This window comes from Bos indicus, chromosome 13 (genome assembly GCF_029378745.1).
Source record: "Bos indicus isolate NIAB-ARS_2022 breed Sahiwal x Tharparkar chromosome 13, NIAB-ARS_B.indTharparkar_mat_pri_1.0, whole genome shotgun sequence".
Lineage (NCBI taxonomy): Eukaryota > Metazoa > Chordata > Mammalia > Artiodactyla > Bovidae > Bos > Bos indicus.
The window spans coordinates 39494985-39509157 of NC_091772.1; the positions used below are offsets into that span (position 1 = coordinate 39494985).

General features: G+C 48.8%; 1 protein-coding gene across 17 annotated transcripts in view; it reads left to right on the forward strand.

The window, feature by feature from the left end:
• The window catches only part of RIN2 (Ras and Rab interactor 2), a 208264-nt gene that overhangs the window by 89783 nt on the left and 104308 nt on the right, over positions 1-14173 (forward strand). For 13 of the 17 annotated variants that reach the window (XM_070802118.1, XM_070802117.1, XM_070802114.1 and 10 more), the window contains one exon: positions 11624-11717. In XM_070802118.1, the coding sequence (XP_070658219.1) occupies positions 11661-11717 (57 nt within the window). In that variant the 5' untranslated portion in view covers positions 11624-11660. Of the gene's footprint in view, positions 1-7934; positions 8196-8246; positions 8417-8923; positions 9211-11623; positions 11718-14173 lie in introns of those variants that run through there. The other 4 variants (XM_070802120.1, XM_070802127.1, XM_070802121.1 and 1 more) reach the window with 4 other exon arrangements.

Here is a 14173-nt window from a genome sequence, read left to right on the forward strand (position 1 = left end):
CCTCCGGTGGGAGGTTTTTAAGAGGCATGATTTGACTAAAAATGAAGGATGAATGAAGCGCAGGGATTGTTTAGACTTTTCAGAGGGATGAGTCCCTAGTTGCTCTGAAAAAGTCATCTAGCTGATGAGCTGGTCTGCTTTTTCAGCTGTGATGCACTTCTGTGCCCCAGGAAAGGGCCTCCCCTGGGTAGCAGGGGCTGCAAAACCATCAAGTCCACGTGTCTGGCGTGGCCTAATGCCGGGCGTGAAGGCTGTCAGAATGGCCGCCGACCGTGGCTGTCCCTCCTGTTTGATGATGTGGTATTTGTGATTTGTGGCTTTTCTGAGATTCCCTTTTCCCCATATTTTGAAGACAGTCTTTCTCTTGAGCCAAGGCTGGGCCGCGATCAAGCACTGCCCGACCCAGGCTGGGACGGCGGCCTCTCGGAGAAAAACAGGAAATTAGAACTTATGCACTTGCCACGTATGGGCTAAATGATGCCTTTCTCAGTGGTTCCATGTGGCTTGAATAACAGGGTAATTTTCCTTCCCAGAGTAAAATACCCAACCTAATTAACATGTATTTTACTGGAGAACATTTTATTTCAGTGAATTATTTCAGGTCCAGCCCTGCTGTAAGCAGTTTCACAGATTCACTCATGAAACTCATTCCACAGGTTTCTACTGGGCAGGAAGCACGTGGTGTCGGCGGGGCAGGCGTGATGCTGGGTCCACGTGTGGTGGGGGTGTGGGCACTTTCTGAACCTTGGACTATAGCCCAGCTTTGCCCTTCAGAAACTCAGGGCCTGTGGGCAATAAGTAGAAACATGGCCTCATAATGTCACGAGAGGCTGTTGGAGGGTCGAGACCCCCAGGAAAGAGGAGGCCCTGCACTGGGGGACCCTGGAAGGTCACACAAAAGAGGTGCTTCGAGAATCAAGTCTGGAGGAACAGAAAGTGTTTGCCAGGTGGTGAAGGGGGCAGGTTTAGAGAGAGGGTCTGTTGCAGAGATTCAGGGTTGTGGCAGATGAGGGTGGGCTCGTGGGGGAGCTGGAAATGGGAATGAAAGTTTGCGTGAAACTGGAGGAGACCTGGGGTGTCTGCTATAGTGGGTGGGTAAGGGGACTTCATGTCCTAAGTGCCAGGGCGGCCTGATTAGATTCTCTGTGATGGAGCAGGGTTTCCAAACGTGAAGGAAGAGTTTCGGGAAAGAAGGCCCTCACTTCCCCTTCTGAGAGGGTGTGAAGCCTGAGGTCCCCCAGCCAGTCCACCACCTGTCACTCTGAGGACAGGTGTGCTGACCCCAGAAGGGTAGAATCAGGAGACAGAAGAAAGCCAGGAAAGTGGGGCCCTGCTAAAATCATGGAGCCACTGGCTTGGCCCTCCAGGTCACCTAATCACTTTCATTGCTCAGTTGTTTTTTAAGTTCTGATTTTGAAATACTTCCAAACTTCCAGAAATTTGCAAGAGTAGTTCAGAGAACCCTTATTTTCCATTTATGCTGATTTGCCAATTTGTTCCACTTTGTCCCCTGCGGTTGGATCCTCTCTGGGCCCGGTGAGAGCAGTGGACATCACACCCCTTGAGCATGTGCTTTTCCAAATGTTCTTCAGAACAGGGACCTTCTCTCACATCCCCACAGTCCTGTCATCCAGGACTGCAGCTTAATCTTTTTTTTTTTTTTTCATTGTGAGGAAGTCTTCTTAAGAAAAAGTCTTAGTTAACAAAGGTGGTGCTGTGGTAAAGGATCCACCTGCCAAAGCAGGAGATGCAAGTTCAATCCTTGAATCAGTAAAATCCCCTGAATTAGAAAATGGCAACCCACTCAAGTACTCTTGCCTGGAAAATCCCATGGACAGAGGAGCCTGGTGGGCTACAGACCATAGGATCACAAAGAATCAGACATGACCGAACACAGCACACATACTATAACAAAAGATTTTAACAAGTTTCACTTAGCAAAATACATCCAAAAAGAAGTCACAGTACAAAGAAAGTGGTAAGACAAGGCCTCACCAGTTCCTACAGTATTAGTAATGTGTCTCAATTTTCAAAACTAACTTTTAAAAAGCTTAAAATTAACCTAAAAGATTTTAAATGAAAATAAACTAGAATGAGCAAATGTAAGACATGTCCTCTTTGATTTACAGGTATGATATAGTAGTTTAAGCCACAGATACCAATTTTAATCAGTTTTCCCAGTAACACCCCCTAAGTGTGTGTGTGTGTGTTTGTGTGTGTGTGCACGTGCATGCATGCTCAGTTGTGTCTGATTCTCTGAGACCCGATGGACTGTAGCCTGCCAGGATCATCTGTCCATGGGATTTCCCAGGCAAGAATACTGGAATGGGTTGCCATTTCCTCCTCCAGGGGATCTTCCCAACCTAGGGATCAAATCTGTGTCTCCTGCATTGACAACCGGATTCTTCTGCCTCTGAGCCCCCTGGTAAGCCCAGGACCCTCTGTAGCATGTTTCTTTCTCTGAGTCCAGTATTGTGAGTTTTGGGAGCGTTGGATCTCTTTAATCTCTTTTAATCTGGAACGATTCCTGTTTTTCCTTGTCTTTCATGACATCAATATTTTTGCAAAATCCAGGCAAGTTTTTTTGTTGACTGTCCCTTAGGTGGAGCATATGTGGTCCTTATGACAAGTTTCAGATCCCCCGCCTTCTGTTGGGAAGCACTATAACTGATGTTGTGTTCATCTCGGGCCTGGAGGAACATGGCATCTCTCTGGCCTCAGTGAGGTATTCATCTCACTCACCTGGTCCTGGCATTGTCTGGTTTTTCCACTGTTTGATTACTATCATTCCTCTTGCAATTAATCAGCCGTCTATAAGGAGACATGACTGTTTCTTCTTAAGCCAATTAGAATTGGGTTTTCTGTTACTTACAACATAAAAGCCCCTCACTGATCCAAGGGCCTATTTATAATGTGGGATTAATTGCTCATTACCGTGGGGGAAACAAGCAAGTGATTATGATGAGAAAAATCGGAGGAGTTTCTTAAAAGCTCTAATTGTGGTCACATGGGAGCAGAGCTGGACCACAGTATGTGGGTATCCTGAGAGGACTTATCATCCAGTGTGCTTCTTAATCTTTGAATTTATTTTGCAAGTGAAGGACCCCCCCCAAAAAAAAGATTCTCTGGTAGGAAAAATTATATCCTCAGTTCAAAATAGATTGATCATTTGTTGCATTGAGTAATGTAACATTTTAACTCATTTTCAAGTAAGTCAAATTTTTGCAACAGTTTGCAGTAGAGGTCTGTTGTTTCCATTTTTACCTGGAGAGTGTAAATTATGCTCACAAAGAGTAGTGGTTATTTACAGGGTCAGAGAAATTTTATTCAAAATATGTTTGTGGATTTTATGTTGGCAAAGGTGTTTCCATTAATTGTGAATTCAGTACCAAGTGAGCAGCATTCCTAGGAGAAATAGGGAACCAGACTCTGAGACAAGGATTCTTGTAGAAGTTGTTGTCTGGGAGGTGATCTCAGGAAAGTGGGGCTGGACACAGGGAAGGGGGAGCAGCCATTAAAGTGTGTGTGTGTGTGTGTGTGTGTGTGTGTGTGTGTGTGTGTGTGTGTGTGTGACTGTGATTGTCTTGGTTTGGCTGCCCCCAAAAGCAGACCCTAAGATAAGGATTCAGGTGCAGATTGCAAGGAAGGGTTTTATAAGGACCAAACTTTAATATCTCAGAGACATCCCAATGCGTTACTGTGGGTGTCACAAACGCTTCTGTCCATGCCACCAGAGTTATAACTCTGAAAGTTATAGCAATGACCTCTCTGGATACATAAAAGCAGCATATTGCAGCATGTCACAGAGTACAAATAAGGAGCCACTGAACAGAGCGGAAACAGGCAGTGGCCAAATGTCCTAGCAGGAGGGCAGGGAAGGTCCAGAGTCAGAGAGGCTCAGGCATGAGTTTGGGGTGATTATTATTACAACTGGTCAGAGGAAACCAAAGTTCAGATCTCCCATGGCTGCAGTGGAAATTCACAGCAAAGAGAATCTTTGGTCACTTGTCACCAGGAGGTTGAGCAAGAAGGGAGAGCTGAAGCTTAGGCAGCGAGGTCGCTAAGGCAGCGACCCAGACCCCGGCTGACATCTCTGCACCAGCTCTGAGCCCGTCGTGAGGAGGGGGAGGGAAAAGGCTGTGTGATCAAGCCAGCTCCCTGGGGGCGACTGGAGCCTCATCTCACGAGGACCTTGGGAGACAGCACAGGACAGCACCTGAGAGTTTTCCCACCTGGGTGGTCAGGGAGCCGGGAGTCATGTACCTTCAGTATCTCACCTGCCCACGGCTACCAGCCTTGGACTCATCAACTTGCTGGCCCAGGTTTGCTGTGTGACCGGAGGTGACAGTGTGCAAATGTCAGGTGTGAAAACACCATGACGAGGGGGCTGCCGATCAGCAATGTTCTCAGTGTCTAGTATTGTGGGAGCTCCATTCCAGAAGGGACAGGGCCAGTCTGCACACACATCACTACTGAAAACAGATGGGAAAAGGGCCCTGAGTACTCATCCAGGGACTGTGGACGTTAGATTCCTAAAAGCAGGTTTCTGCCTGTGCAGCACAGCAACAGGAAGCGGGAGGCTGGAAAGGACCAATCCCTCTGAGAATGGAGGGGAGCAGACAGACAGTGGGGACCACAGACAGCAGCGAGATGCTGAAACCATTAAGGGTGCTGCAGTCCAGGTCTGAGTGCACACAGAGGACGGGGGGGAAGATGACAGAGGTTTGGATGAAAGACCCTGCAGCACTGGGAGTGATTGATGGGCAGAGTGAAACAGAGATTCAAGCCTGGTGCTGTCATTAAGAGAGGGGAGCCTGGACTTCAGGGGAAAGGAATGTTGAGTGGAAAGACAGCATTTCAGAGACAGAGAGCAAAAAGGAGTGCTTCTTTCTGTACTTTTTTGTAGACAGATCTTTCTGAGTTCAGCAAAGGGAGTGGGGAGGTAGGGGAATAGGACCCCACAAACACTTTGTGGTTTGATTTTGATTTGGTTTTGTTCCCCCTAAATTGGAAGCAGAGAAAACAAAGAGCTGTGATCCAGAAATCACACACGAGCCTGCCAGCTGAATGATTTGACTTCTGTCCGCTCCTTTTGTGCACCTTAGTGGAAACATAGAGGAATTGAAAATAATCAAAATCAGGGAGTAGGAAGGAAAAGGAAGCACTAGAGCTCTGAGAACAGAGTCCGTGATGAAGCCTTGGTTAAAACAGTAGCTTTGGGCTGCGGGGGAGCCTTGTGTATATAGATGGAGCCCCTGATGCCCTAGCAGGTAGGTGAGATGAGGATATGTGGGTCAAATTCTTTGTCAATAAAAATACCACAGACAGGTTAGGGCCCTGTTCCAATAGTAGCTTTGTCATAGCGAGACCCCTGGCCCCAGTTTAATGGCAGCCCACTCCAGTACTCTTGCCTGGAAAATCCCATGGACGGAGGAGCCTGGTAGGCTGCAGTCCATGGGGTCGCTGGGAGTCCATGGGATTTTCCTGGCAAGAGTACTGGAGTGGGGTGCCATCGCCTTCTCCATACAGGAGGGTATAATTGTCAACCCACAGATAATTTGTGAATTTATTCCTCCCCCACTTCCTCTTTGATAACCATAAGCTTGTTTTCTATGTTTGTGAGTCTGTTTGTTTTATAAATAAGTTCATTGTATCATATTTTAGATTTTATGTATAAAGGATATCATATGATATTTGTCTTTCTCTGGCTTACTTCACTTAGTGTGAAGATCTGATGATGTAAGATGATCAACATCCATGTTACTGCAAGTGGCATTATTTCATTCTTTTTTGTGGCTGAGTAGTATTCCATTGGGAGCAGGCAATGGCACCCCACTCCAGTACTCTTGCCTGGAAAAGCCCATGGACAGAGGAGCCTGGTGGGCTGCAGTCCATGGGGTCGCTAGGAGTCGGACACGACTGAGCGACTTCACTTTCACTTTTCACTTTCATGCATTGGAGAAGGAAATGGCAACCCACTCCAGTGTTCTTGCCTGGAGAATTCCAGGGACGGAGGAGCCTGGTAGGCTGCTGTCTATGGCGACTGCAGTGACTTAGCAGCAGCAGCAGTATTCCATTGTATTAATATCTATAGCTTATTCCCACCAGCAGTGTAGGAGGATGACAGCTCGCTGTGACAGAGAAGCAAGACACCCACACTTTAGGCAAAATGTCCTGGTTTGAGTTACCAGGTGTAGGGGACATTGTTCAGTCCTTCCCGTCTCCTTTGGGTACTGAGTGTTTCCATGCACACTGGCCTGATTTCCAACTGCCAGCTTTGCCCAAGGGCTCTCTTTGGCTTTGACAGTCCACTCTACCCACAACAGGGGTATATGGGAGCAGCTGGTGACCCAAGGCCCCTTAGGGGCAGCTTCCCACAGTTACCTGGGGGGAGTTGAACAAATATCCCAGCTCCCTGGCCCCTCAGTTGGGACCCAAGGCCAGTCTACGCCAGCTTTAGGGCTTCCAACCCTGGAGGGCTGCAGTCCACTCGCCCCTGGCTGCTTGCTTGATGCTGCACTTTGTACTGGCTGCCCTTTCTCCCCTGTGTCACACCCTCTCCTTGACCAGTGATTCATGAAGTCACCTCTAATAAACCACTTGGACATGAATTCTTGACTGAGGGTCTCTGGAGACAGTTTACTCAGTGTGTTAAAAAAAAGTGTGTTACGTCATCTATTGTATCTTCAGTGTGGACTCCATCTAGGTGCCGCCAGGTTATAAACCTTCAGTTAAAATGAACCACCAGCGTAGACCCTTTGGGGGCTTCCTAGGTGGCAAAGTGGTAAAGAACATGCCTGCTAGTGCAGAAGATGGTGCAAGAGACATGGTTTCCATCCCTGGCTCAGGAAGATCCCCTGGAGAAGGAAATGGCAACCCACTCCAGTGTTCTCCCCTGGGAAATCCCACGGATAGAGGAGCCTGGCGGGCCACAGTCCATGGGGTCACAAAGAGTCAGACACGGCTGGACACACGTGCGCACGCATGCGCGCACACACACACACACACACGCGCGCGCGCGCACCATTGTGGCCAGAGCACTTCGGGAAGGAGAGCTCTAAACTCAGGTGCTCACATGTAGACGGTAAACCTGTGTGACTTCCTTCCATGGTGTCCTCTGGGCTCAGGGCCGATGCAGCTTATGGGGCTTCTTCACTTACATGTGGTCATTGCACACGTGTGTCGTCTGTGACCACCAACTACGTGGCACTTTTCAAGTGAGGAGCTTAAAAGACACATGCTTCTGAGAATGACCTTAGGGGCTACCCCTCTCCCTTCCTAGCCCTATTCCAGGCAGCAGCCCCAAGGCCCGAGGAGTGTCACTCAGAAGGGACAGGGAGAAGGAGGCGGGCAGTAACTCTTGGATGGCCCAAGGGGTCAGATGAGGGCAGTGGGTGGGGGGAGAGGGGGCAGTTTCCCATCAGTGGGGAGGAGGAGTTTGTAACAGCCAAGCTGCCCGCCTGTGTGCAGGGCACATTCACTGCCCTTGGTGGAGGTATCCACGCCTGCTTTGTAGGCATCAACAAAGCTTCTGCAGGGTCTCGGTGAGACCCGCTGTTTTCCAAGAGGAAGGACCTCCCCTGGAATTGGTTACAGGACAACCTTGTGAGTGGCTGAAATGCACAGTCTCACTGTGAACACCTTCCTAAAAAAAGAAGAAAGATTATTTTTATTCTCCTCTGTTACTCTTGTGAATGTCAAGACACAGAGCATTGTTTCTAATTCTCTTTAAAAACAGTTACCAAGAGCCTGGGAATACAGTTCTTCTCTTCTGGTTTCTTACTTCCTGTAAATTAGTTTCTCTTTTCAACAAAAGATGTTTATGATCTTCAAAATGCTTTAAAGAGTTTGACGACTAAGAGGAAAAAAATCAGTGCTGGGCAGGGAGACAAGATGTTCAAAGAACGAATTTTAAATTTAAATAACTTGAATCGTCCAGCCAGGGGCTGGAATAGAGATTTTTCTATCCAACTTGTAAAATCCTTGGTCATACAAAGATAATTATGGAAATATTCAGAGACCTTCCCTGGACTCAGACGCAGACCCGCCCCACTGGCTCTTACCTCTTAGTAAAGACAAAAAATATTCACAAGAGGGAGGACCTGCCGTCATTGGAGCCACTCAAGCAAGGAACCAGGCAGAAAGGTGACATGCCTGTCCCAGGACTGGCCTCGACCTGACAGGTCCCCCGGGGGGTGAGTCACTTTCTTCTACTTCAGTTCGTTTGGCTGTAAAATGATTATAATAATGAGAGCTTGTTTACCAAGAGCCGAAGTCCACTTTGCCTCGCTTCATTCAGCTGTTAGAAGGAAGAAGGAAGACAGGAGTGATTAGAAAGCTTTCAGAGCCGACTTGCACAGCAGCAGGAGATGAGAAACCCATGACTCCAAGAAGCTGAGTCTTTTAAACCAGACTTGTGAGTGGAGGTCTCCAGAGTCTGTATTACTGCTGCCGCTTTTGGGGTTCAAACTTGTACCTGAAGCGAACAGAATAGAATGGTAGAGGCTGGCTAAATAAATCAGGGTGGGGGGAGGGGGTGGCTGGGGTCCGTCTCAGATGCAGCCTCTCTTGCCAAGATCTGGCAAGCTGGAATTTTAAGCAACAGCTGGAAACTTGCCAGTGACTTGGCTCCGTGGCTTGGTGAACTGGAGCCCAAGTGCCGGGTGTTCTAGCCCTGTCGGCCAGCCCTGCAGCCCAAGGTCAGGTGGTGGTAGCCCAGCGCCGTCCTCAGCGGCTCCCAGTGGAAGGGGCTGGAAGGCCAGCCGGGAGCGGTCCTGCTCAGCACGGTCCACACCACCTGGAGCCCGGTCGGACGGCGCAGTGAGTCCTGGACACTGAAATCCCAGGACAGACTTCACCTCGGCACTCGCTCTTGGGGCCACATGGAAGCCATCGCCAGGCTTCCTCCAAAGTGGCTGAGCCTGGCATAGGGGAAGAGTTGGGAATACTCGCTTCCTGCCTTTGTCCTGTAGTTGGACCACAGCGCCGGCTCTGTTTACATTCTTTCAGTGCTGTTACTGAAAGGGCTTGGCCGTGTCCTTCCAAAGTGTTCGCAGTGTCCTTCGGTCCCATTCGGGTTTCTCTCTCTCTCTCTCTTTTTTGCTGGCGTTCAGCTAGCATCTGGAAAGATCCACTGGACACTCTGGGCTCCTTTTTGGAGACTCTGCTCCACTGTTCAGGGAAACCAGGAAAGGAGCAAGCTTCCACCGTGTAAGTCTGGAGGAATCTGACAGCCTCTCTAACTACCGTTCCTTTTCTGTTTGTTGGTTCAGTCTGTTTGTGTACTGGGGTGGTTTTAGGATGAGATTGTTGGTGTAACTCCAGGGTAGGTGAGGGATCAGGTGAGAACCACAAGTGGAAAGAAAGTCTCCTTATCAATTGTATTAGATTTCTGTCCATGTTGAGTTGGGGTGTCAGAGGCTATGGTTTGGGAAGGAAACTACTGCTCCAATAGGAAAGACCTGACACCCAAACTTCTTCCCGACCCATGAGAGCTTTATTTAAGAATTCGAATAATGTGGATTTCATTCTCTGCAAAGGACCTGCTGTGGCCCTTGGCAGCCTGTCTTTGTCACCTGCTCTCATAGCCTTTTGAAGAAGCAGAGATGGAATCTGCATCCTTTGGAAGAAATGTGATGCATCTGCCAATTCCACACAGAATCCAGGCTGGTCGTTTCCTTGAGAACCACTTGAGGTAGACGTGTTCACGTTCAGTTTTCAGGAAGCTAAGTAAGCTAGTAAACTTGAGGAATCCAGACTTCTCAGTGGTTATAGGCAGTATCCCCTGCCTGTCCTGGCTCATCAGAAAGGGTTTGTATACGGAAAACTTCTGAACAGAACAAAGAGACTTAGGTCTGGATGAGGAATGAAGTCTTGGCTCTCAACGTGCCATTCCTTCACTGCTGTGCAATGTCAAATTTCTTGCCGAGAAAGCATCTGGAAGGAAAAGAATTACAGGCACTAGGCTTGGATTCAAGTGTACTTTTTAATTTGTGTGCTTCTTGGTTGAAACAGTTAATCATTTGCCCCTCAAGGTTCCACTGTGGTTGTGGTTCTGCTCCGTGCTCTGAAGACAGCACTGTGTTTTCCTTTTGGGAGCACTCCAGCCCCTGGACTTTGCTAATTAAGTGATGAACTTCAAAGGGCCTGGAACTGGGGCTCCGTGCAGCAGCTGAGCCTGTGAACGTGAATCTCAGAGTCAACAGAATTGCTATGGAAAACTCACCAGTCTTCTCAGGAGGCTTTTGGAAGGTTGACCTTCATCCCATTGGGATTCCGAGTGGAAAGAATCGGAGGGAAGACAGCTCTGAACCTTTAAAGGGACGGAGCCACAGAGACATAACTGAAATAGGTGACAGCTCCAGAAGGAAGGACGGGTCCATGTTGTGTTCTCATTTTCTGAGATGGAAACCACCGGTCATTGCAGCCCCCTGCGGATGTGAAGGAGTGGCAGGTCTTAGGGCGGAAACGTGCCTGTCTCCAGAGGTCATCGCTTCCTAAAGCGAGCAATTCTCTACTACTCTTCCGTTTGTTGACATGTTTGTGGGCTGCTGCTGCCTCTGTCCCCCCAAGTTCATGATGAAAGAGCCTCAGCAAACTGGCAGCAGCTCATGTGTCTTTGGGGCCTTCCCACCCCACCCCTGCCGCTGAACCCTCTAAGATCCCCCGGACACGTTTTCATTTAATGTTTCCTTTACAGTCCTTCTACCGGGCTGGTCGAGGTTAGGGTCAGCTACCTCTGAGAGCCAGAGGGCAGTTTGATTATCGTCCCTGGTGCACTAGACCGGATCAGAGATGCTTCCTCAGCACGCACTGGCCGGGGCGGGGCCAGCTGCCTGTGTGCATGTGTGTTTTATTTATAAGTGGATGTGGAAGGCGTTGGACCCGGGAGACAAGATTATTGGGTTTTGATGCTCCAGTGAGGGCAGTTCCAAGCTCAAATAGCTGCAGTTATGATTCAGAACCCGATCATGCCCTTAAACTCCTCTCTGCGTTCCAGTGTCCACCCCGCCTCCCCTCGGGTTATCCTGGAGCTGTTTACATGCTGTTTCTTAACACAAACTAATCTCTGTCAGTAGGCACACAGAATTTCATCCGAAGCTTTGATTTCTTAGGAGAAAAGAGAGGGATTTCTTCCCGGTGCCCTTGTGTTGACCTTGCCTGGGGGGAGAGGGCTGGCAGAGCTGTTAATGACCTCATCCCATTCCTGCAGGATTTTCTGGGACACGCAAGGCCTCACTCTTCCGCTGGCCTCTGTGATCGGCCGCATTAAGTCCGTGAGCTTTGGAGCAGATTATAGTGACATCTAGCATTGTCCCTCTAGGACTTGAGCGTGAGGTCAAGCAAACACACAGAGCAATCATTATGCTATCCGCAGTCCCCGGGAGCCTGGGCCGTCAGCTGGAGGAGCGGGAGGGGGGCGGCGAAGGTGGGGCCGAGTCTGAGCCATGGGCGGCAGGAAATCAGCCTGAAAGGAGATGGAAGGGCTTTGGTGGGAAATAAAACGGCACTCTTGTTGTTGATGGAAAAAGATCTTGGCAGGAGGGTTGTTGTGAGTGTTCTGTGGCTTAGAAAGGAATTTCCTACAGGCTGGACTAACCATCACACATGTCTCTACCTTCAGGAGTCCCCGGCGTGCAGGAGAGCCTCGTCGGGGGGCCATGTCAGCTCAGACCATGGGCACCCGCGGTCTGGACAAGCGAGGAAGTTTCTTTAAGGTAAAAGGGAGCCTCAATCGGGGTTGCTGACGGGTGTCTTGCTCCCGGTGCCGGTGCCGGGCTGCACGGGGAGCTGCAGGACTGTGGAGAGGGGCAGGGGAAGCCTGCTCCCTGAGCCAGCTCTGGCTGGGGAGCTCGCCTGAGCCCAGCTGCAAGCTCCTCCTGGCTTTGGTGGGAGATGGGGGCTTTCGTGAGTCTGTGCTTCCAGACAGGCTCAGCACCCAGACACGGGGCGATGCCACCTGTATGAGACAGGTGAGGCAACCTTCCCTGTCAACTGCTCACCTGCTCCTTTTTCATCTGGATGGTGTTTGATGGAAGCTGGGCTCAGCATCTGAGTGTGCTTTACCCTTGGCTTGATTTTGAGAATCATTTAAGTGCTCATTAAAAGAAGAGAAGGACACACAGATCCCTGGGCCTTACCTTAGACTGACTGAATGCTTTTGCTGGTATATTTTATCAAACACCGCCAGAGGCCTCTTAAGAGAGAACCCAGGCAGCATGATGAAAGCTGGACCACTTTTCTACATGCCTGTTGATGCCAGTGGGGGACCTTGCTAGGTTAATGAGATGAGCTTCTCAGTGGGTATTTTATATACTCTTGAGTGTGTGTTTTAAATTAAGACCTGACAATTGTTTCTAATATACACGAGGGAATTACTTTTCTTTTTATGGTGTTTGCTTTGCTTCCTCTCACTCACCCTCCAAATAATGCAAACTCATTGTAGAAAATTTGGGAAATGCAGAAAATGTAAAATCAGAGGGACACAGAGGTAAATCGTGCATTTGCACTGTGTCACAAGCAGGTGTTCAAATACCAGGTCTTTTCCTCAAAAAGGGAATGAAATAGAAGCCTTCATGTTTTGGAGGAAAACTGACTATATATTTACTGATTACCCCACCCTGGTGGGTTGTAGATATAGAGTAACTCACATTTAGATGCTTCCTGTTTCAAACCTGATTTCCTGTGTCAGTTCTGGGCTCCAAAACTTTCATCACAAAAGCTTATTGGTAAAGCAAAGCCAAGTTCATTCAAGTGACTGTCAAAAGAAGACATGGCCAGGGCCTGGGCCTGTCAGTGTCTAGGCAAAGAGGGTTAGGAGGTGTCTTTACAGGGTTTAGAGGTCCATGCCCAGGCTCTTTAAGTTGTGCTTTTTCAGGCCGAGAATTGGCTGGGTTTCAGCAAAGTTTGTGGTCACTTAGTACATAATACAGTTCAGGGTGGGTGGATTCAGCATGTCAAGAGTCTTAAAGGGAGTCTTCGAGAGTAAACCATTGATCAGCAAAGCTGTTTTCCCAGGTGAGCAAACTAGTGTGCCAGGACAGATTGTTTTGTAGGAATATCCTGCCGTGAACAGCAGATTTATTTATTGGTTTACAATAACTTCCTGGAAGAACTAGTCAAGTCATGTTGACACAGATGGCCACGATTCTCAGTCCTGAGAGTTGAGCTTTGTCAACGTAGCTGTCTTAGTTCACAAACCATTTAGTCAATTTGAATCAAAACTGTGTAAAATCCACCAGCAGAGGCACAGGAGGGGCCCCCCAAGTGTCCCGTGGACCAGACGCTAACCCACCAGGCTCCTGACTCATCTCCAGTTCTTGGATTCTGTCTCATGCTGAGATATTCATTTCATCTTGCTGGAAGGGGGGAACCCAAGTCCCCCTCCCCAAAGGCATTGCTTAAGTGATTAAGTGAAGTTGCTCAGTCGTGTCCGACTCTATGCAACCCCATGGATTATAGCCTACCAGGATCCTCCATCCATGGAATTTTCCAGGCAAGAGTACTGGAGTGGGTTGCCATTTCCTTCTCCTACATCAGCCTAAATGTCGGCTTGTCCGTAATCACCACCCTAGCCTCAGGAAGCAGAGAGGGCTGAATCTCACATAGTAGTTAAAGTCCAGGTAAAAGGAGAAAATAGAGTCCAAATTGCCTTTAAAAATTCCTAAGGAGTTTATTGGACCTAATACTACCTACTGTTAAGTTCAACATAATCAGTTTTTCCTGCAGTCCTTGGTGTCGGGGTCCAGGCCCAGCAGGATCCTAGGGTACCCTCAGGATGGACGGCATCAGCAAGAGAGATGACATGGGTCTTTTAATGGATTGGGACCTGGTGGTCCGGGGTCAAAATAAAAATAAAGAGAAAGAATAAGGGAGAGAGAAAGAGGCTGATATTTCTTGGTTTACACAGAAAGCCAATAAAGCCCCTGACATGGGACTTGCTCTGATCACGGAGGCCACAGGCGCCCTCTTGGTGGGGTGAAGACACAGGACACCTCCCCTGGGTGAAGACGTGGGGTGCCTTCCCGATTGGGTCTTAGAAGCCTGGGCAAAAAAGTGAACTCAGCCTCTGTGCTCCAAGGAGTCAGCCTGAAAAAGGAAGAGAGAGAGAGAGAGAAAGAGAAAGAAAGACAGAGACCAGAGCTCTGGAGAAGTGGGATCCGCAGCTTTATTT